Below are 21,487 nucleotides of genomic sequence, written 5' to 3'. Positions count from 1 at the left end.
CTTGAACTCCTTGTTGATATTAGATTTTAATTCTCTCGGCTCATGAAACAACACGAGGAGCATTAGATAACATGAACGCCAACAAGATAACATGAATCAACTAAGGTATGATAAACTTATCTTGCACAGGAGTTGAGTTCGGCTAGAAAATCCTTGTTGGAATCGGATTTGGTTTCCAAATCAAAATCAGTGCGCACTGTATCTGTGCATGGGGGCGCGTCGGTGGTCAGATCGACAAGCGGTTTGCACTGACTGATTCGTCTCGGCGAGGGCTTCGATTTGATATCTTGATCGTTTTCTGGGTCCTCACGGTTTGAGAGAACGGCCTCTTTGAAGTTCCGAGGCAGATTCTTTTGCGTTTAGGGTTTGATGATTTTCGGCTGAGTTGAATAATATTTTGTGGGGGCTTAGGGCTAGAGGCTATCGTGCTGATAACGTGTTATGAAAATAAGGGGAAAGTATGTATTTTTATTAGATAATAAGGAACCCTTTATATAGGGAATTACGTAAGTATGAAACCCTAATACAATATGGGCTAAGAAATACAAAGACATAAGAATATGAGTCTTCGAATATGGGCTTCAACCAGAACTTAATTTATAACAGAGGTTACATAATTAGAAATTTTTTGTTTTGCTCTTAAGTCTCAATTTCAATTCCAATACATCATCCCAATAGATTTTAAAATGGCATATTATGCTCACATAGAAACATTGCTTTCATAATAAAAGATAAAATTCAACAAACAAAAAGTAAAACAGAAGGAAAAAAATAGAAAAAACTGCAAGGAGAGGGACGAAAGGGTACATGTTAAAGAGAATATTAGTTGACTGTGTTCACAAGTTTCTTCAGACTCTCTGAAATTCTAGTCCCAGCTCCGTAATCACAATCTTCCACCTATACGTAAATTACGGTATATATTAACAATTAGCAACAACAAAAAAAGATAGGACATCTATAGATAGTCATAGTACCAGGAATCAACTTATTAGATAGGACCAATGTATAGTTTCTTTGCATTTTAAGTGTATCAATAAAATATCTTGTATATTAAAACAGAAGTCACAACATTGATTCATGTGTGATTTTTTTAAAAATGAACCTAATAGATTTATTTCTATAAAGTCATATTACATTTAATCTCTAATCTTATCATTTAAATTTTGGGTCTACCAGAAACTTTTATTGGGCTATCAATAATTGGATTTAAACAATAGATGATCCATTGGATTTATAAATAGTATAAATTAAATAGATATAATTTAATGTTGTAATACTATACATTCATATGTTAAATATTTAAATATTTGTCGTTGTTAACTTTTAAAATTATAAAGATTTTTTTTTAAATAACAAAAATCATATTATCTAACAATGATTAATCTTTACTACCTTAAACCAATTAAAACACATTATAAATTATATAGTTTATTTTAAAAACTAAACAAAAACTAAATGTTTATTTACTCGATAATATAAATCTATGAAGCGAAAAATTTAATTTTTTAAAAACTTTCTAAATTTTTAAAATGTTACAATATCTTTGAATATGACAATAAAACAATATTATACTAATCTTTATATCTATAGTTACGATTTTAATAATGAAATAATAATCCGAAAATATATATATAGAAGAAGATTCAAATACATGTGAAAGTTTGAAACAATCTATTCAATGAAAAAAATATATCGTAAACTTATTATGTTTTAAAAATTGATACACACATATATATTACTCTCTCCGTTTCATAATACTTGATGTTTTGCCTTAGTGCACAAAGATTAAGAAAATTATTTTTTTCTTAAAAAAATATTTTAAAGATATAATTTGAAATTCAGTTAACCAATTATAAAAAAGACAGTAAAATCTAATTGGTTAACCTTAAAATCTCAAAACTTCATGTAAATTGAAACAAAATAATCATTCTAAAACATCATCTATATTGAAACGGAGGGAGTATAATATATACAAATTTAGAATTGAAAACAAAATATTTATATAAAAATAAATAAAAACAAAAACCTGCGCGGTTGCGCGGGTCGAGTTCTAGTAAATATAATTAATATGCAAGTATATATGATTAATCGTTGTCTAAAGATTAAAAAAACGTGTTTTTACCAAGTTGAATATTAGTTCAGTGACCAACTTTAATCATATTCCCATTGCGAGAATACAGTGTGGATTACACATATTTTAGCATAGTAGCAATAGCAAATTTTGATTTTTCCTAATCATCAGATCCAAAAAATAATCTTATTACCTTGCATTGAAGAGTGTGGAAGACGGCATCATCAACAATGGAGTATCCAGCATGAGTCATCTCAGCTCCTGCTTCCTCAGTGATAAGACGAGTGATCTCATGGAAGATAAACTTGTGTTCCACGCTTGTCACAAGAAAGATGTGAAGAACCGGACCGGTTTCTTGAATCTCGATTCTAGGTAACCTTCTTGGCATGGAGAGGTCCACACTCGAAGACATCGATGAAGATCCAGTGGAATTCAATTTCTCGAAAGCTGTAGTCGCAAGAAGTTTCCTCTTCCTTTCTCTCTTTTTCTCCACGTTCACTTGTAGCTTCTTGATGTAGTTTGCAGCTTCATCTAGCTGATCAGGCAGTGCCAAAGACTCCTATATATATAACCATTAACAAGAAAAAGGCTTTTATATGCTAGACATAAAATCACATATTATATGTATGCATATGAGAGGACAAAGAAGACGAAGAAACCCTAGAAGTTTGAGGAAGAAGAGAGTTGAGTTCTGAGTAGAGGTTTTTCATCTGAATCCTTCTATTTTTCTCAATAGTTTTGCGATCTACAGATCTTGATTGACTTGCGTTTAAATGGCTCTGATCCATATTGTTTTTTTCTTACTCTTCTTCTTGGAGTGTTTCACATAGACTACGAAACTGAAATATTAACCACATGTATGTATATATATAAAGAAAAGAGTTACTTGGTTTAAGTGACATATATATTGGTTCGCCTAATGATAATTAATTTGTGCTAATAACAGTTTAGTGAAAAAGGGTTTGTAAAGGAAGGGTATCTATACCAAAAGGCAAAAGGTTGCATACAGGTGTAGAAGATATAACGAAAGCAAGACAAAGTAAAAAGTATGGTCTTTAAATATAATTCTTGACTTACTAAATTGAGATTCATATAGTTATATGATCGAGTTTGTTACTTTGGAAGTAAGAAGAGACCAACGTTAGCTTGTGCGAGCTAATATATATTCTTAATATTTTTTTACTATTATATTTATTTTATGCTAATGTATTTAATTAGATATAAATATTTTTTTTTGTGTTATCGGTCTTTATTAACCAAATCTCAATTGCTTACTATGTGGAAATATTTTTCTTATTGTTTATATATGATTCTTTTATCTGGAAATTGAATCCCAAAGTTTTTTTTAATATTAAAGAGTCTAGTTTTAAAATTTTTAGCTTAAGTGTAAGCGTACTTAATATGAAGGAACAAATCTTTAATTTAGTAGTACAGTTCTTGGGCATGTAGAACTATGCAGAGAACTTAAATAAAACTCAATAATACATATCACTATAATTTTCAGGATTGATTTAAAGAAATATGATACTTGGTTTGCATACCAAGAATGTGCATGTTAAACATCTATCACTAAATATTAAAAATTTAAATAAGCGTCATGTCATAAAAATAAAACAATATTAAATTAAACTCTGAATAAATTTTACATTGTGTCACGAATAGTAATTAATTCTAACTTAGTTAAACATTTTCCTGTTGCAATGATATATTTTAAAGGTTCAACATTCACAACTTCGCCAATAATATCTAAACACAAAAAAAATTTGAAAGAAAAATTAAAAAATAAAACATATTCCATGAAATAATTATTTTTTAACTTTTTTGAAAAATCATCGCAAGGTATGATTTTGGTTGTTCTATAAAAATTTATCTTAAAATTTTTATGGTCTAATCACCGGAAGTGAAATTATGCAGAATAAAATAATCTTCTTGACATAACTTAGATCGGAAATTATCAAAAGACAAGTCGCCAAAAGAACATTTATCAATAGAAACATGAGTCCCTAGTTCCCTAAAAAAAAAAATTTCAAAATAATTGACTAACACCAAATCGTATAATTAATGTGAATCAATAATGAAATAAATTAATATTTACGATGATATCAACCAACACCAATTCAGTTGGAACAAATTTTGATTTTTTCATGATTCTAAAGTATCAACACCTTTACTCTAATTTTATAACAATATTTAGCCAACTCAATATCTCCAATAAGAAAAAGTGAAACATGTTTCTTTTTCCAAAAGACAACGTTTGAAGTGTTTCATATTATTTAAAGATGAAATTTTGTAAATTTTGTGTGTATTTCTCATCAAACGTATGATGAGAATATATACAATCATAGCATAGAGTCGGCAAATTATAATAATAGAATATTAAAATGGATACTAACATAAAATCGGCATCATAATTCTATGTATTAGCATTTAGGGAAATTGCCAAAAATACCATTTTTAAAGTACCACTTTTCATGTTTACACTAACCACTTTTACCCTCATCTTTAATGAAAGGTAAAAGACATTTATAACCTTTTAATAAATTTTGACAAAAAAAAACATATGGCTAACTAATCTAAACTTAAAACATCAACTCTAAACCCTAAACCCTAAATCTTCAAATCTAAACCCTAAAATATCAACTCTAAACCCTAAACATAAACCCTAAACCATAAATCTAAACTTAAAACATCAACTTTAAATCTTAAATCATCAACTCTAAACCCTAAACCATGAAACATAAACTCTAACCCTAAACCCCGAAACATCAACTTTAAACCTTCAAATATAAACCCTAAATCATCAACTCTAAACCCTAAACGTAAACCCTAAACCCTATTTTTCCAAAATTCGAACCCTAAAACCCTAAACCTTCAAATTTAAACCCTAAACGTAAACGTAAACCCTAAACCGTAAAACCCTAAACCTTCAAATCAAAACCCTAAAACATCAACTTTAGGGTTTTAGGGTTTAGGGTTTAGGATTTAGGGTTTAGAGTTGAAGGTTTAGGGTTTAGGGTTTAGAGTTGATGTTTTAGGGTTTAGGGTTAATTTTTTAGGATTTAGGGTTTAGAGTTTATTTTTTAGGGTTTAGGGTTTAGTGTTGATAGTTTAGGGTTTAGTGTTGATGGTTTAAGGTTTAGAGTTGAAGAGGTTTAGGGTTTAGAGTTTATGTTTTAGGGTTTAGAGTTGAAGGTTTAGGGTTTAGGGTTTAGAGTTGATGTTTCGGAGTTTAGGGTTTAGAGTTGATGTTTCAGGGTTTAGGGTTCGTATTTCAAAAAAAAGGGTTTAGATTGATGGTTTAGGGTTCGTATTTCAAAAAAAAATGGGGTTTAGGATTGACGGTTTAGGGTTTAGAGTTGAGTTTTAGGGTTTAGGGTTTGAATTTCGAAATAGTATAATTCGAAAAAAAATTTAAAAAAATTATTTTTTATTTTTTTAGATTATTATTTATTTAAATATTTATTTATTATATATATAAAGAACAAGTGCATAAGAATCTTTTGCCACTTAATGAATAAGGTATTTTTGAAAATGTCCATTTAGTGGTGGTAAAAATGAAAAGTGGAAATATGAAAAATGGTAAACATGTAATTTCCCCTAGCATTTACATACTACTATAACTATAATACGACCTAGACTAAGATAAATATCACTTACACATTATCTAGACTATCATTAAGCTATAAACTATATTAAAAGATAGATTATGTTCCACATTTAGTAACGAATATGATTTAAAATTATTCAGTAACAAATATGATTTTAAAATAGAATAATAAGAATTGATCATAACTCGTTAAAGTTACAATTTTTTTTTAAAAAAATTATCTAATTACAAATCTTGAAATAGTTGTATTATTTAAATTAATAAATTAATGACTCAGTTAAAAACTAATAATAAATTAATGAATAGCTAAAACATAATAAAACATGACAAATTAGCAAAATTAACTTAAATCATGGAGAACATGATAAATAAAAAAAATTAAAATTAATAAATTACATGATAAATAAGCAAAATCAAAATAATTATATATCTAATTACATATTTTATAGTTGAATTATTTAAATTAATAAACTATTGACTCAGCTAAAAACTATTAATAAAACTATTTATAAATTAGTGACTTAACTTAAACCTAATTAAACCATGACAAATAAGCAAAATTACCTAGAATCATGGAAATCATGACAAATAAGCTAAATCACTTCATAAATTATAGTATAGATGAGTGAATCTATTCATCGATAATTAGCTTTAAACAAAAATTCATTAACTCTCAACATGGTATGCTGAAAATTCCAATATTACTTTGAACTTTTGTTCTACTGAAGTTACTAAGGGTTTGTAACAGTCTAATGATAATTAATTTGTGCTAATAACAGTTTAGTGAAAAAGGGTTTGTAAAGGAAAGGTATCTATACCAAAAGGCAAAAGGTTGCATACAGATATAGAAGATATAACGAAAGCAAGACAAAGTAAAAAGTATGGTCTTTAAATATAATTTTTGACTTACTAAAGAAAGCAATCTGGAAAATTTCAGTAACAGAACCAAGCACAACAGGACTTAAGAAAGCAATCTGGAAAATTAAAGCTCCATATAAGCTCAAACACAGCGACACAACTAAAAGAGAGGTACTGCTCTAGAGAAAGTATATGCGTTCGGTGTGGTGCTGAAAGTGAAACGATTAATCACACACTGTTTGAATGCCCACCTGCTCTACAACGCTGGGCTCTCTCTACCATTCCAACTCCTCCGGAGATTTTCCCGAGTAATTCTTTATATTCAAATTTGGATTTCTTGCTATTTCGCGCCAAAAAAGGAGGAGTGAACCCAGAAGTGCTGGCTTCATTCCCATAGATCGCTTGGTATATTTGGAAAGCCCGTAATGAGAAGATTTTTAAAGATAAGGATATTTCGCCATTGGATTCGCTGCAACTCGCCGTAAAGAAAGCAGAAAGTTGGACGTTAGCACAGAGGATAACAGAGGAAACCACCAGGAACACGGAAGAGCAACAAAGCTCTGTAAATGGATCAGTACAAGCGACACACACAGCTCGATGGAAATGCCAAATAGATGCGTCTTGGACTAATGCCCACGATAGAGCTGGGCTTGGCTTCGTGCAGATCGATGAGGAAGCTCCGGTTCTGTTTGGTGCTACCGGTATTCGTGACATAGCTTCTCCTCTTCATGCAGAAGCTATGCAGGAACTGCTGAAAACAGGACACAGAGAGGTGAGATTCGAGTCTGACTGCAAACAACTGATCAAGCTGCTAGAGAAGGAAGAGGACTGGCCTGCAATGGCATCGGAGTTAGATGAAATAAAAGCCCTATCATCAGATTTTACAGAATTCTCTATATCTCATATTCCAAGATCGATGAATGTCCGTGCCGACACCCTCGCTAAAGGTGGAAGATCACGCGTATTTGGATCTCCTTTTGTCAACTGCTTTGCACCGAATTGGCTAGTTCAAGCTGGCCAAAGAACTGCTAGGTAGTCTTTAAAAGTTTCTATTCGATGTCAAAAAAAAAAAATATATATATATATATATATAATTTTTGACTTACTATATTGCGATTCATATAGTTATATGATCGATTTTGTTACTTTGGAAGTAAGAAGAGACCAACGTTAGCTTGTAATTAAGAGTATGAGTGAATCTATTCATCGATAATTAGCTTTAAACAGAAATTCATTAACTCTCAACATGGTATGCTGAAAATTCCAATATTACTTTGAACTTTTGTTCTATTGAAGTTACTAAGGTCCCCCCCAGTAAGTTGAGTGAATCATACTACTTGCATTCGAATGCTATAATTATTTATGCTTGTATGAAATTTTCTATTTCTTTTGTTGTAACCAAAAAGTTCAGAACCTAAACCCTTCATGATTTCTAAATACCATCATTGGAAAACACTTAAAATTGTTTTCTATAGGGTTATTTGTGAAATAACCAAAAAAAAAACTAAAATTAGTTTTTAAGAGAGAGATAGGAAGAAAAAAAGGGAGAGAGAATGAGATTTTAGTCATTTTGTGAATTTTGGTTTTTTTTTCTCAGCTACTAGATGCAATTTCCCTTTTCTATATATGTAAAAAGAAGAAGGATGGAAGATAAGGTTAATGATAATATGGGCAACTTTTTCGCTAAGGCAATGCGTGGATGTTGCTGAACCACTCGAACATAATCGACACTCTGACATGCTCATAATCTTTAGTTCCCATCACCAATCAATTTGTAAATCAATCTTTATTAAGTCTTTTATCTTTTATTATGTACAACACTACACTGATAGTTTATGGTGGATGCGTATATCTTAGGTAAGCATGACAATTTAGAGTACTAATAATGAGGATAAAAAAGAGAGGCAGTATTTAATTGTAGAGACATTTTGTTGACAAAACTGTGAAAATTACAGATAATATAATTTCTGCAATTGTAAATCTTAAACTGAAAATTAGAATTTGTCAAATCAGAAATGGTTTAGATTTTCTTTTCGTTGAACATCTTCAGATATGTTGGTTTTAATAACAAAAATCCAATACGCTTGACAAAATGTTTCTTGTCCATTTGTTATTTTATTTCCACCAAAATCCAAAATCTTGTCAAATGCTTTGTTTAGTCGACATCAACAATGTAGTGCGATCGACGTCAACAATCGATTTTTATTGATAGATCTTCCCATTCTAATATACATCCTTAAAATTAGCATATGGATTTTGACTTATAGGAGCCAAATACAAAAACATCTGAGCTTGGGATAGCTACGGACATGTGTAGGCCATAGAAAGAAAGAAAGTGGTCGAATCACGTCTTCAACATGTGAAAATGTTTTAGCGTATCATATTTCTCCACACGATGGATTTTCACACAGAAGAACATAATATCCGGCTTGCTCCTCAATTTTTAAACAATTAATATGCATCAATTGTTTGATCAAATAAATCATCCAAAATATAAAAATGAATAGAACATTTGATTCCAAAACAATAATTGTTCAAACTCCATAAATCTCAGGGTTGTCCCCCTACTCAGTCCGTTTCAAAACACTCATGTTTTGGAAATTTCAACAAACTTTTAAAAGTATTTGCAATACAAATTTTAACTCACTTTATTACTTGGATTTGTTCATTTTATTAGGATCTACATTGTACTGAATTTATTTGGTATAGGTAAATTATTGAAGCATTAATTTTACAACATACAATCTTATGAAATGAATGAAGAAGTGTTTTAAAATTTTTTTATTAATCCAGTTAACAGTCTGTAGGACCTATAACACAATGGTTTCAGAAAAAGAAAAGCTCAAGAACATTCATACATCAAAGATAGCACTCTAGCAAAAAGCTTCACCTAATTGCTCAGGCTACAAATCTTCCTCAGCTTTTGAATCTAACCATTTCATCGACACTACCAGTCTTTCATCATCTGTCATGCACCATTCAGGCAAAACCTCAACGATTACCTTCTGCAACAGCTTCTGCTCAAATTCATCTATAAGTAGAGCACTGCAAGGTCTTTGATGTTCCCCCTCAAATCAAACAAGACACTGCATAGTCCACGGCGACAACAGTAATCCAAGTGGGAATAAAAATATTAATTTTCCAATACAACGGTTTAATGGGCTATTTGATTTGGTTTAGCCTGTAATTTAACCGGTTTTGATCAAAAACAACAATTTCCATGAACTTGACTCCAAGGCAACTGAACAGAGAGCTAACTGGTAAACTAAAAATTTCATTCACTCATGAGACATGAGCAGATTTCAATTTTTTTACAGCTAAAAAATGTTACAAAAAGAAAAAAAAACTAACAGAAGCAGACACACAACACAAAACCTTAAACCAAGAACATGCTTCTTCAGAAACAAAAGCATACCACTTGACAAAGGAGAAACAAACTCCATTGGAATCTCAACCTACAAAAAAACATTCTTACTAAATCGAAGACAGGTCTTCATAAATGGTCTTGATACCAGGTCTCTCAGACACCGATCTTATACACCTCAAGGCAATCCCAAGAACTTCTTTCGTGCCTTTCTCTGTAACAGGATCACTTCCCATCTCCTGAGCCAACACCGAGTCAAAGCATTCCGCACCACGACCTTCAGCAACACGTAACCTAACCCAATCCGTCAGATCAACACCTTCGTGTTCACCTGTGATCACATCTCCAGCACATCTCCCTGTTAAGATCTCAAGAAGTATCACACCAAATGCATAGACATCTGATTTGAACGAAGGCAACGGTTTCCTCGAAGCAGCTAGCTCAGGAGCTCGGTAACCGAGGATGCCTGCGTCTACAATCTGTTCCACTGTGCCTGCTTGTGTCATGAGACGGTGGAGGCAGTAATCTGCAACGCGCGCGTTTAGCTCTGCTCCGTCCAAGAGTATGTTTGTCGCCTTGAGGTTACCATGTGGGACAGCTCTGTCAAAATGGAGGTAGTTTAGACCACGTGCCACATCTACTGCAACTTTTAGCCGTTGGATCCAAGCTAAAGGAGGACCTCTCTTCCCTGGTCGATCTAGAAACCAAACAAGAACAATAAGTTTGATGAATATAGTGATAGAGAAGTTTATTGAGAGTGTTACCGTAAAGGAAGCTAGCGAGGCTTCCAGGAGATATATAATCAGAAAGAATAAGCTTCTCGTGTTGAGTAGGACCCCAATAGTATCCTCGTAGTGTCACAACATTAGGATGTCTAATGTTTGCAAACTTCTTCACTTCTTTAGCAAACTCCTTTCTCTGCTTTGCAACGCCTTCTCTTAGCCACTTCACGGTTAGAAACACTCCTCTATCAAGCGTTGCCTTGTAAGAAGTCCCGTGGCTACTTCTTCCCAGTACTTCAGCTGGTGCCCTAGACAACTCCTCTGGAGTCAGTTTGATAGAATCATCCAGAAACTGCAGCTCTCCCACAAGTCTGTCCGGTGACCTAACATCAAGCCGTGCTAGTTGTTGATCAGCTGGGAATGAGTCTCCTGAGCCAGGTGACGACCATGACAGATTACTCGTCTTTGAAGGAGAGAAGCCCGTTGCAACAGCTACTAGCTTTTCATCTGGAGATGAGGAGCCTTTTCTTGAAGCGGCGAGATCCTCAGCAGAGATAACCATACTACCTCCACTGCCTGAGGGGATTGTCCTATTAATATCTTTACCTGTGACACCACAACGCTCTTGCTGTCTTCTTGATTTGCAGATGCAAAATAGGAGGATAGCCACAAGGATGAGGATTACAAGAGCAACGGCGCAGGAAACTATTATCACAACCTTAATAAGTAAGTTCCTTGGCTTCTTCCTCTTGGAAGCTTCTGATGCATTTGAACCAAGGGATCCAGCAGGGAAGATGAGCTTGCTGTTTCCAGGATAAAAGGAAGATGGTGGGAAGTTCCTCAGATTCTCTGGCACAGTCCCTGATAGATCGTTGTATGAAACATTAAAGGCCATAAGACTTGTAGATAAGTTGCTGGGGAGTGGTCCAGTGAAATGATTTTGGGACACGTCTAGTGAGCTTAGAGAGACCATGGAGTCTGGCAAAGATCCAGACAAACTATTTGCTGCGAGATTCAGCACTTGGAGACTGGTCAAAGCTCCCAAAACACCAGGAAGATTACCATCAAACCGGTTGTGGGAGAGGTCAAGAAGACGTATTCTGGAACCAGAAGAAGGCAGGAGGGGTCCTATGTTACCTAACATCCCATTGTTTTGAAGGTGGATTTCTTCCAAGGTGGGCATGGATAGTAATGCACTTGGGAGTGGCCCTTCCAAGCTGTTGGAACTTATATCGAGAACACGGAGTTTCGGATAATGGGTTGGGATCCGTTCTGGAAGTGAGCCTGTGAGCTTATTGAAGGAAAGGTTAAGATGATTTGCTCGGAGAAGCTGAGGTGAGACATCTGGAAACGACCCAGTGAAACGGTTCTGGCTGAGATCAAGATACTCAACATTCTCCCATTTTGACCATCTTGTCAAGTTTCCTTCAAACTGGTTGTTTGAGAGATCAAGCAAGACGCAGCTTCCAGTCAAGAGAGGAAGCTCTCCTGTGAGTGAATTTGAAGAAAGATCAAGGCTGTGAAGAGTTGTTGACATGATATCACTTACTCCCCCTGCAACACAAACAAAAAGAGTTAGATTTTTAGTTTTCTTGGTGCCACCAATATATAACAATCCCCACTCTCTAGCTAAGAGCATACCTGAGAGATTGTTGCCACTCAAATCCAGCGTTGCTAAAAGCAAAGAGTCACCTTTCAACAAGTTATTGGGAAGTGAACCTGAGAATCTGTTGTTGCTAAGCTTGAGCACTTGAAGATCATAGACATAATTAAAACCAGGCAACTCTCCGGATAACTCGTTGTAGCTAAGATCCAAGACTTTCAAGTTCTGAAACAACTGAAACCCACTAGTCAACGAACCTTCGAGCTGATTGTGGCTGAGGTTTAAGTGATTGATGCTCTCAGAAACACCAGGCACCAGCTTCCCAGACGTTGTCACCAATCTGTTCCCACTGAAATCCACATAGCTCGCATTCGTTAAAATGAAAAACTCTCCGTCAAGATTACCATCAAACGAGTTAGCATGCAAGTCAAGCACTTGAAGACTCGAAATCAACTCAAAGCCCCTTGGGATTTTCCCGGTAAATCCGTTAGAAGACAGATTCAAGTAAAGCAGCTCGTTCAGCCTTGTCAGGGACTTTGGCAAAGGTCCAGATAAGGAGTTACGGCTCATATCCAACGACTGAAGCGAAACCAACTCACCCATAGACTCCGGAACCTCACCAGAGAAGTTGTTACCAGCTAAAGAAAGATTCTTCAAGCTCACTGACCCACCAAACTCTTTAGGCAGCGAAGAAGAGAAGAGGTTATCAGACAAATCCAGGAACTGGAGACTTTTGAAACCGCCTAAGTTACTTGGTAAGACACCGGAAATGGAGTTGTTAGCCATGGAGAGTTTGACGAGCATTGTCAAGTTAGAGAACAAACTGAAATCAGCATCTGCAGACAAACCCACACTGTCCAAAACAACAGCAGCTACATTACCACCGTTGCAGACGATACCGTTCCAGGAAGAAGGACAGCCGTTGAAGTCGATGGACTCATCGTTCCAGGAGTTGAGGACAAACCCTGTAGGGTCATGTTTGATTCCTTTCTTGAATTCAAGCAGTGCCATGATGTCCTGTGAAGGAAGTTGCCCCATTGCAGACAGGAAAAACATGGACAGAAGTAGTAACAAAATCCTCATCCTTGACTTAAAAAAGGTTCCCTCAAAGCTACAGTTTTTTGCAGAAACCCAACAACCTACCAACACAGAACATTCATGGAACACAAGTCGTCAATCTGACAGAAAAGTTAATGAACCAAAGTTAGAAACCATCAAAGTTACAAGCGAAAGTTTCAATCTTTGCGCAAAAATCAATACACAGAATGAAGAAAAATCTACCCCAATCAAACGAAATGCAAGTAGCAAAGAGAGAAGAGACAAGCTTGAACCGAAGGGAATCAGCTGGAAATAAACATTAAATAGAACAGATGAGCTAATTTAATTCAATGTTGGGTGGTCCCATTCGGAGATCTATCCTAACCTCAAAGCAAAGAGAGAATATAAAAAAAAGGAAGGATTTTTATCTTACCGGAATGAAAATGCCGACAGAGCTGAGGAAGAAGAAAGACAAAAACTTTGAAGCAGAATCGTCTTGTTTCTTTAGCTCATGCACTACTGCTACTGAGTTTTTTTTTTTTTTTTTTTGGATTTGGTTCACAACACAATAGAGTGAACCAGTGAGACAGTGAGAAACTTTTTGTGGGTCACACTTTGAATGTCACTGTAACTGTTTACGAAGAACCAAACAAAGAAGGCTAAAAACAAAAGCAAAGATGGGAAAAATTGCTAGACAGTGACGAGAACGACAAGGACTCCGTAAAGAGGGTAAATGATATTTTAATTTTTTTACTTTTGTTGGGTTCACGAGAAAGACATAATAGTTTGCTTTTTTCCATAGTCTTTTCAGAAGTAAAAGGCTAAAGAGTAGCGGGAGAAATATTCGGTCTTTCTTTTTAATTTTTTTAGTATTCACTGTTTTAGTGAGCGAGTCACAGATGTGCCTAAGCGGCTAAGCATAACTATATAGAACGCTAAAAAAAATTACACATAGAACATACAATTTGGCACATTATCTATAAGATTAAAGCACAATGTTGGAGGTTGGAGGTCGCGAAAATGCTTAGTTAGCCGCTAGACCAATGCTTCCTTCCATCTACTATGGTGGTTCAGCAAATGGATCTGTAAGCTCACTGCTAAAACCTTGTTTCCATAACCTTTTGTACACGTACCTCAACAATTCTTAAGGATGAGTCTTATGGTAAGCATGACAATTTAGAGTACTAATAATGAGGATAAAAAAGAGAGGCAGTATTTAATTGTAGAGACATTTTGTTGACAAAACTGTGAAAATTACAGATAATATAATTTCTGCAATTGTAAATCTTAAACTGAAAATTAGAATTTGTCAAATCAGAAATGGTTTAGATTTTCTTTTCGTTGAACATCTTCAGATATGTTGGTTTTAATAACAAAAATCCAATACGCTTGACAAAATGTTTCTTGTCCATTTGTTATTTTATTTCCACCAAAATCCAAAATCTTGTCAAATGCTTTGTTTAGTCGACATCAACAATGTAGTGCGATCGACGTCAACAATCGATTTTTATTGATAGATCTTCCCATTCTAATATACATCCTTAAAATTAGCATATGGATTTTGACTTATAGGAGCCAAATACAAAAACATCTGAGCTTGGGATAGCTACGGACATGTGTAGGCCATAGAAAGAAAGAAAGTGGTCGAATCACGTCTTCAACATGTGAAAATGTTTTAGCGTATCATATTTCTCCACACGATGGATTTTCACACAGAAGAACATAATATCCGGCTTGCTCCTCAATTTTTAAACAATTAATATGCATCAATTGTTTGATCAAATAAATCATCCAAAATATAAAAATGAATAGAACATTTGATTCCAAAACAATAATTGTTCAAACTCCATAAATCTCAGGGTTGTCCCCCTACTCAGTCCGTTTCAAAACACTCATGTTTTGGAAATTTCAACAAACTTTTAAAAGTATTTGCAATACAAATTTTAACTCACTTTATTACTTGGATTTGTTCATTTTATTAGGATCTACATTGTACTGAATTTATTTGGTATAGGTAAATTATTGAAGCATTAATTTTACAACATACAATCTTATGAAATGAATGAAGAAGTGTTTTAAAATTTTTTTATTAATCCAGTTAACAGTCTGTAGGACCTATAACACAATGGTTTCAGAAAAAGAAAAGCTCAAGAACATTCATACATCAAAGATAGCACTCTAGCAAAAAGCTTCACCTAATTGCTCAGGCTACAAATCTTCCTCAGCTTTTGAATCTAACCATTTCATCGACACTACCAGTCTTTCATCATCTGTCATGCACCATTCAGGCAAAACCTCAACGATTACCTTCTGCAACAGCTTCTGCTCAAATTCATCTATAAGTAGAGCACTGCAAGGTCTTTGATGTTCCCCCTCAAATCAAACAAGACACTGCATAGTCCACGGCGACAACAGTAATCCAAGTGGGAATAAAAATATTAATTTTCCAATACAACGGTTTAATGGGCTATTTGATTTGGTTTAGCCTGTAATTTAACCGGTTTTGATCAAAAACAACAATTTCCATGAACTTGACTCCAAGGCAACTGAACAGAGAGCTAACTGGTAAACTAAAAATTTCATTCACTCATGAGACATGAGCAGATTTCAATTTTTTTACAGCTAAAAAATGTTACAAAAAAAAAAAAAAACTAACAGAAGCAGACACACAACACAAAACCTTAAACCAAGAACATGCTTCTTCAGAAACAAAAGCATACCACTTGACAAAGGAGAAACAAACTCCATTGGAATCTCAACCTACAAAAAAACATTCTTACTAAATCGAAGACAGGTCTTCATAAATGGTCTTGATACCAGGTCTCTCAGACACCGATCTTATACACCTCAAGGCAATCCCAAGAACTTCTTTCGTGCCTTTCTCTGTAACAGGATCACTTCCCATCTCCTGAGCCAACACCGAGTCAAAGCATTCCGCACCACGACCTTCAGCAACACGTAACCTAACCCAATCCGTCAGATCAACACCTTCGTGTTCACCTGTGATCACATCTCCAGCACATCTCCCTGTTAAGATCTCAAGAAGTATCACACCAAATGCATAGACATCTGATTTGAACGAAGGCAACGGTTTCCTCGAAGCAGCTAGCTCAGGAGCTCGGTAACCGAGGATGCCTGCGTCTACAATCTGTTCCACTGTGCCTGCTTGTGTCATGAGACGGTGGAGGCAGTAATCTGCAACGCGCGCGTTTAGCTCTGCTCCGTCCAAGAGTATGTTTGTCGCCTTGAGGTTACCATGTGGGACAGCTCTGTCAAAATGGAGGTAGTTTAGACCACGTGCCACATCTACTGCAACTTTTAGCCGTTGGATCCAAGCTAAAGGAGGACCTCTCTTCCCTGGTCGATCTAGAAACCAAACAAGAACAATAAGTTTGATGAATATAGTGATAGAGAAGTTTATTGAGAGTGTTACCGTAAAGGAAGCTAGCGAGGCTTCCAGGAGATATATAATCAGAAAGAATAAGCTTCTCGTGTTGAGTAGGACCCCAATAGTATCCTCGTAGTGTCACAACATTAGGATGTCTAATGTTTGCAAACTTCTTCACTTCTTTAGCAAACTCCTTTCTCTGCTTTGCAACGCCTTCTCTTAGCCACTTCACGGTTAGAAACACTCCTCTATCAAGCGTTGCCTTGTAAGAAGTCCCGTGGCTACTTCTTCCCAGTACTTCAGCTGGTGCCCTAGACAACTCCTCTGGAGTCAGTTTGATAGAATCATCCAGAAACTGCAGCTCTCCCACAAGTCTGTCCGGTGACCTAACATCAAGCCGTGCTAGTTGTTGATCAGCTGGGAATGAGTCTCCTGAGCCAGGTGACGACCATGACAGATTACTCGTCTTTGAAGGAGAGAAGCCCGTTGCAACAGCTACTAGCTTTTCATCTGGAGATGAGGAGCCTTTTCTTGAAGCGGCGAGATCCTCAGCAGAGATAACCATACTACCTCCACTGCCTGAGGGGATTGTCCTATTAATATCTTTACCTGTGACACCACAACGCTCTTGCTGTCTTCTTGATTTGCAGATGCAAAATAGGAGGATAGCCACAAGGATGAGGATTACAAGAGCAACGGCGCAGGAAACTATTATCACAACCTTAATAAGTAAGTTCCTTGGCTTCTTCCTCTTGGAAGCTTCTGATGCATTTGAACCAAGGGATCCAGCAGGGAAGATGAGCTTGCTGTTTCCAGGATAAAAGGAAGATGGTGGGAAGTTCCTCAGATTCTCTGGCACAGTCCCTGATAGATCGTTGTATGAAACATTAAAGGCCATAAGACTTGTAGATAAGTTGCTGGGGAGTGGTCCAGTGAAATGATTTTGGGACACGTCTAGTGAGCTTAGAGAGACCATGGAGTCTGGCAAAGATCCAGACAAACTATTTGCTGCGAGATTCAGCACTTGGAGACTGGTCAAAGCTCCCAAAACACCAGGAAGATTACCATCAAACCGGTTGTGGGAGAGGTCAAGAAGACGTATTCTGGAACCAGAAGAAGGCAGGAGGGGTCCTATGTTACCTAACATCCCATTGTTTTGAAGGTGGATTTCTTCCAAGGTGGGCATGGATAGTAATGCACTTGGGAGTGGCCCTTCCAAGCTGTTGGAACTTATATCGAGAACACGGAGTTTCGGATAATGGGTTGGGATCCGTTCTGGAAGTGAGCCTGTGAGCTTATTGAAGGAAAGGTTAAGATGATTTGCTCGGAGAAGCTGAGGTGAGACATCTGGAAACGACCCAGTGAAACGGTTCTGGCTGAGATCAAGATACTCAACATTCTCCCATTTTGACCATCTTGTCAAGTTTCCTTCAAACTGGTTGTTTGAGAGATCAAGCAAGACGCAGCTTCCAGTCAAGAGAGGAAGCTCTCCTGTGAGTGAATTTGAAGAAAGATCAAGGCTGTGAAGAGTTGTTGACATGATATCACTTACTCCCCCTGCAACACAAACAAAAAGAGTTAGATTTTTAGTTTTCTTGGTGCCACCAATATATAACAATCCCCACTCTCTAGCTAAGAGCATACCTGAGAGATTGTTGCCACTCAAATCCAGCGTTGCTAAAAGCAAAGAGTCACCTTTCAACAAGTTATTGGGAAGTGAACCTGAGAATCTGTTGTTGCTAAGCTTGAGCACTTGAAGATCATAGACATAATTAAAACCAGGCAACTCTCCGGATAACTCGTTGTAGCTAAGATCCAAGACTTTCAAGTTCTGAAACAACTGAAACCCACTAGTCAACGAACCTTCGAGCTGATTGTGGCTGAGGTTTAAGTGATTGATGCTCTCAGAAACACCAGGCACCAGCTTCCCAGACGTTGTCACCAATCTGTTCCCACTGAAATCCACATAGCTCGCATTCGTTAAAATGAAAAACTCTCCGTCAAGATTACCATCAAACGAGTTAGCATGCAAGTCAAGCACTTGAAGACTCGAAATCAACTCAAAGCCCCTTGGGATTTTCCCGGTAAATCCGTTAGAAGACAGATTCAAGTAAAGCAGCTCGTTCAGCCTTGTCAGGGACTTTGGCAAAGGTCCAGATAAGGAGTTACGGCTCATATCCAACGACTGAAGCGAAACCAACTCACCCATAGACTCCGGAACCTCACCAGAGAAGTTGTTACCAGCTAAAGAAAGATTCTTCAAGCTCACTGACCCACCAAACTCTTTAGGCAGCGAAGAAGAGAAGAGGTTATCAGACAAATCCAGGAACTGGAGACTTTTGAAACCGCCTAAGTTACTTGGTAAGACACCGGAAATGGAGTTGTTAGCCATGGAGAGTTTGACGAGCATTGTCAAGTTAGAGAACAAACTGAAATCAGCATCTGCAGACAAACCCACACTGTCCAAAACAACAGCAGCTACATTACCACCGTTGCAGACGATACCGTTCCAGGAAGAAGGACAGCCGTTGAAGTCGATGGACTCATCGTTCCAGGAGTTGAGGACAAACCCTGTAGGGTCATGTTTGATTCCTTTCTTGAATTCAAGCAGTGCCATGATGTCCTGTGAAGGAAGTTGCCCCATTGCAGACAGGAAAAACATGGACAGAAGTAGTAACAAAATCCTCATCCTTGACTTAAAAAAGGTTCCCTCAAAGCTACAGTTTTTTGCAGAAACCCAACAACCTACCAACACAGAACATTCATGGAACACAAGTCGTCAATCTGACAGAAAAGTTAATGAACCAAAGTTAGAAACCATCAAAGTTACAAGCGAAAGTTTCAATCTTTGCGCAAAAATCAATACACAGAATGAAGAAAAATCTACCCCAATCAAACGAAATGCAAGTAGCAAAGAGAGAAGAGACAAGCTTGAACCGAAGGGAATCAGCTGGAAATAAACATTAAATAGAACAGATGAGCTAATTTAATTCAATGTTGGGTGGTCCCATTCGGAGATCTATCCTAACCTCAAAGCAAAGAGAGAATATAAAAAAAAGGAAGGATTTTTATCTTACCGGAATGAAAATGCCGACAGAGCTGAGGAAGAAGAAAGACAAAAACTTTGAAGCAGAATCGTCTTGTTTCTTTAGCTCATGCACTACTGCTACTGAGTTTTTTTTTTTTTTTTTTTGGATTTGGTTCACAACACAATAGAGTGAACCAGTGAGACAGTGAGAAACTTTTTGTGGGTCACACTTTGAATGTCACTGTAACTGTTTACGAAGAACCAAACAAAGAAGGCTAAAAACAAAAGCAAAGATGGGAAAAATTGCTAGACAGTGACGAGAACGACAAGGACTCCGTAAAGAGGGTAAATGATATTTTAATTTTTTTACTTTTGTTGGGTTCACGAGAAAGACATAATAGTTTGCTTTTTTCCATAGTCTTTTCAGAAGTAAAAGGCTAAAGAGTAGCGGGAGAAATATTCGGTCTTTCTTTTTAATTTTTTTAGTATTCACTGTTTTAGTGAGCGAGTCACAGATGTGCCTAAGCGGCTAAGCATAACTATATAGAACGCTAAAAAAAATTACACATAGAACATACAATTTGGCACATTATCTATAAGATTAAAGCACAATGTTGGAGGTTGGAGGTCGCGAAAATGCTTAGTTAGCCGCTAGACCAATGCTTCCTTCCATCTACTATGGTGGTTCAGCAAATGGATCTGTAAGCTCACTGCTAAAACCTTGTTTCCATAACCTTTTGTACACGTACCTCAACAATTCTTAAGGATGAGTCTTATTAGATGTGTAGCCTGAGAAACTCTTGGAAGATGAGTTTGTTGTGAACAAAATGAAGTCTAATGAAAACAACCTTAAACTCTCTTTCATGAATGTCATGGACACATCTCCATCAAAGTTGTTTTTTCTTTTCTTTCTTTCTTGCAGTTTCATGAAGAAACTGTAGAAGCCGGAAAACCGGATCAAAAGAAATGATATAATATAAACGATGTTAAGGAAAATATATATAAACGATTCAAAACCGTAACGAGAATGAAACCATGGAGTCGAGAAGAATCTCTTTCCTTAACTCTTAATATTCGCTCCGTTAGTGCGACGGATCTGTACGAATAGGAGTCCCAGGATAAAACCGTGATAGGTTATCACGCGGCACTCGTGAAGAACCTCTAACGAACTAATATTTCTACGAAACACTCTCTAGACTTACGCTATAGGATTTGCTGGTTTTGGTTGTGAAAAAATGTTATCAGAAATGAAGGAGGAGACGAGTTTATAAAGAGAAGAAGACGAGCCACTTTCCGTAACTGATGCAGCACGTGTGCACGTTGGCGGAAATCTCGCGAGAATCTCGGAGGCGAGGCGTTACGAAACTTTCTCCGCAAGATCTTTCTCGTTTAAGCTTATCGTCAAGAAGAGAGACAGCGTGTTGTTTTTAAACGAACTACGTGTTGTTTAAAATAAAATGCATGCCACTTTTTCGGGAATTAAATGGCAAAACGTTGAGCTTAACTTGGTCCAAAAATAATATTTTTAGTGGGCCCTCCACCAAGACCCAAGCCGGACGGCGGCGGCAGTGCGCGCGTGGAGTGCCTTCGTCTCTCTCCAAACCGTTTGAGTAATGATAATACAATAGCATATATATATTACTCAGACTTGTCAATCAAATAGTTTCCTTTTCTTGCAGTAGGTTAAAACTTAAAAGCAGTTTATGTTTATGCAAATGACTTTATATTGGCATTATTAATGTTTTAAATTGTTTCCATTACAGTTTCTTTCAGCTGGTCATCCTCTGGGACTAAAGCCATGGATACAC

At 36.2% G+C, this 21,487-nt stretch overlaps 3 protein-coding genes across 9 annotated transcripts; all 3 read right to left on the bottom strand.

Annotated features, from left to right (window-relative positions):
- Positions 1-642: 642 nt before the first annotated feature.
- Positions 643-2,952, bottom strand: LOC106299364 (transcription factor bHLH36-like). Its single transcript, XM_013735470.1, has 3 exons — positions 2,731-2,952; positions 2,265-2,630; positions 643-897 (listed from the first exon to the last, which is right to left on the bottom strand). The coding sequence occupies exons 1-3, from the start codon at positions 2,857-2,859 to the stop codon at positions 823-825; spliced, it is 570 nt and encodes a 189-aa protein (XP_013590924.1). The 5' UTR covers positions 2,860-2,952; the 3' UTR covers positions 643-822.
- A 6,876-nt stretch (positions 2,953-9,828) lies between these two features.
- LOC106314787 (probable LRR receptor-like serine/threonine-protein kinase At4g20940) lies at positions 9,829-13,827 on the bottom strand. Of its 4 annotated transcripts, XM_013752614.1 has the most exons (5): positions 13,697-13,827; positions 13,507-13,569; positions 12,264-13,364; positions 10,665-12,176; positions 9,829-10,597 (listed from the first exon to the last, which is right to left on the bottom strand). In XM_013752614.1, exons 3-5 carry the CDS (start codon positions 13,306-13,308, stop codon positions 10,011-10,013), a joined length of 3,144 nt encoding a protein of 1,047 aa, XP_013608068.1. In that variant the 5' UTR covers positions 13,309-13,364; positions 13,507-13,569; positions 13,697-13,827; the 3' UTR covers positions 9,829-10,010. The 4 variants fall into 4 exon arrangements, with proteins under 4 accessions (XP_013608068.1, XP_013608074.1, XP_013608071.1 ...); XM_013752620.1 differs by lacking the exon at positions 13,507-13,569 and having other exon boundaries at positions 12,264-13,403; XM_013752617.1 differs by lacking the exon at positions 13,507-13,569.
- A 2,041-nt stretch (positions 13,828-15,868) lies between these two features.
- On the bottom strand, positions 15,869-19,859 carry LOC106314968 (probable LRR receptor-like serine/threonine-protein kinase At4g20940). 4 transcript variants are annotated; one of them, XM_013752766.1, is made up of 5 exons: positions 19,729-19,859; positions 19,539-19,601; positions 18,296-19,396; positions 16,697-18,208; positions 15,869-16,629 (listed from the first exon to the last, which is right to left on the bottom strand). In XM_013752766.1, exons 3-5 carry the CDS (start codon positions 19,338-19,340, stop codon positions 16,043-16,045), a joined length of 3,144 nt encoding a protein of 1,047 aa, XP_013608220.1. In that variant the 5' UTR covers positions 19,341-19,396; positions 19,539-19,601; positions 19,729-19,859; the 3' UTR covers positions 15,869-16,042. The 4 variants fall into 4 exon arrangements, with proteins under 4 accessions (XP_013608220.1, XP_013608230.1, XP_013608225.1 ...); XM_013752776.1 differs by lacking the exon at positions 19,539-19,601 and having other exon boundaries at positions 18,296-19,435; XM_013752771.1 differs by lacking the exon at positions 19,539-19,601.
- Positions 19,860-21,487: the final 1,628 nt, after the last annotated feature.

This window comes from Brassica oleracea, chromosome C1 (assembly GCF_000695525.1).
Source record: "Brassica oleracea var. oleracea cultivar TO1000 chromosome C1, BOL, whole genome shotgun sequence".
In the NCBI taxonomy this organism is placed as follows: domain Eukaryota; kingdom Viridiplantae; phylum Streptophyta; class Magnoliopsida; order Brassicales; family Brassicaceae; genus Brassica; species Brassica oleracea.
Note: the sequence above shows the minus strand (reverse complement) of the source record. Positions and strands in the feature narration are given on the sequence as shown.

Bases quoted from the DNA above. Each gene is read 5' to 3' on its own strand.
- LOC106299364 (XM_013735470.1), bottom strand. From the start codon at position 2,859: ATGGATCAGAGCCATTTAAACGCAAGTCAATCAAGATCTGTAGATCGC. The intron at 2,631-2,730 runs GTTTCTTCGTCT...TTATATATATAG, and splicing joins TTCTTCCTCAAACTTCTAGG to GAGTCTTTGGCACTGCCTGA. The intron at 898-2,264 runs GTAATAAGATTA...ATTTACGTATAG, and splicing joins TCCACACTCTTCAATGCAAG to GTGGAAGATTGTGATTACGG.
- LOC106314787 (XM_013752614.1), bottom strand. From the start codon at position 13,308: ATGAGGATTTTGTTACTACTTCTGTCCATGTTTTTCCTGTCTGCAATG. The intron at 12,177-12,263 runs GTATGCTCTTAG...TTTGTGTTGCAG, and splicing joins GAGTGGCAACAATCTCTCAG to GGGGAGTAAGTGATATCATG. The intron at 10,598-10,664 runs GTAACACTCTCA...TTTGGTTTCTAG, and splicing joins CCTCGCTAGCTTCCTTTACG to ATCGACCAGGGAAGAGAGGT.
- LOC106314968 (XM_013752766.1), bottom strand. From the start codon at position 19,340: ATGAGGATTTTGTTACTACTTCTGTCCATGTTTTTCCTGTCTGCAATG. The intron at 18,209-18,295 runs GTATGCTCTTAG...TTTGTGTTGCAG, and splicing joins GAGTGGCAACAATCTCTCAG to GGGGAGTAAGTGATATCATG. The intron at 16,630-16,696 runs GTAACACTCTCA...TTTGGTTTCTAG, and splicing joins CCTCGCTAGCTTCCTTTACG to ATCGACCAGGGAAGAGAGGT.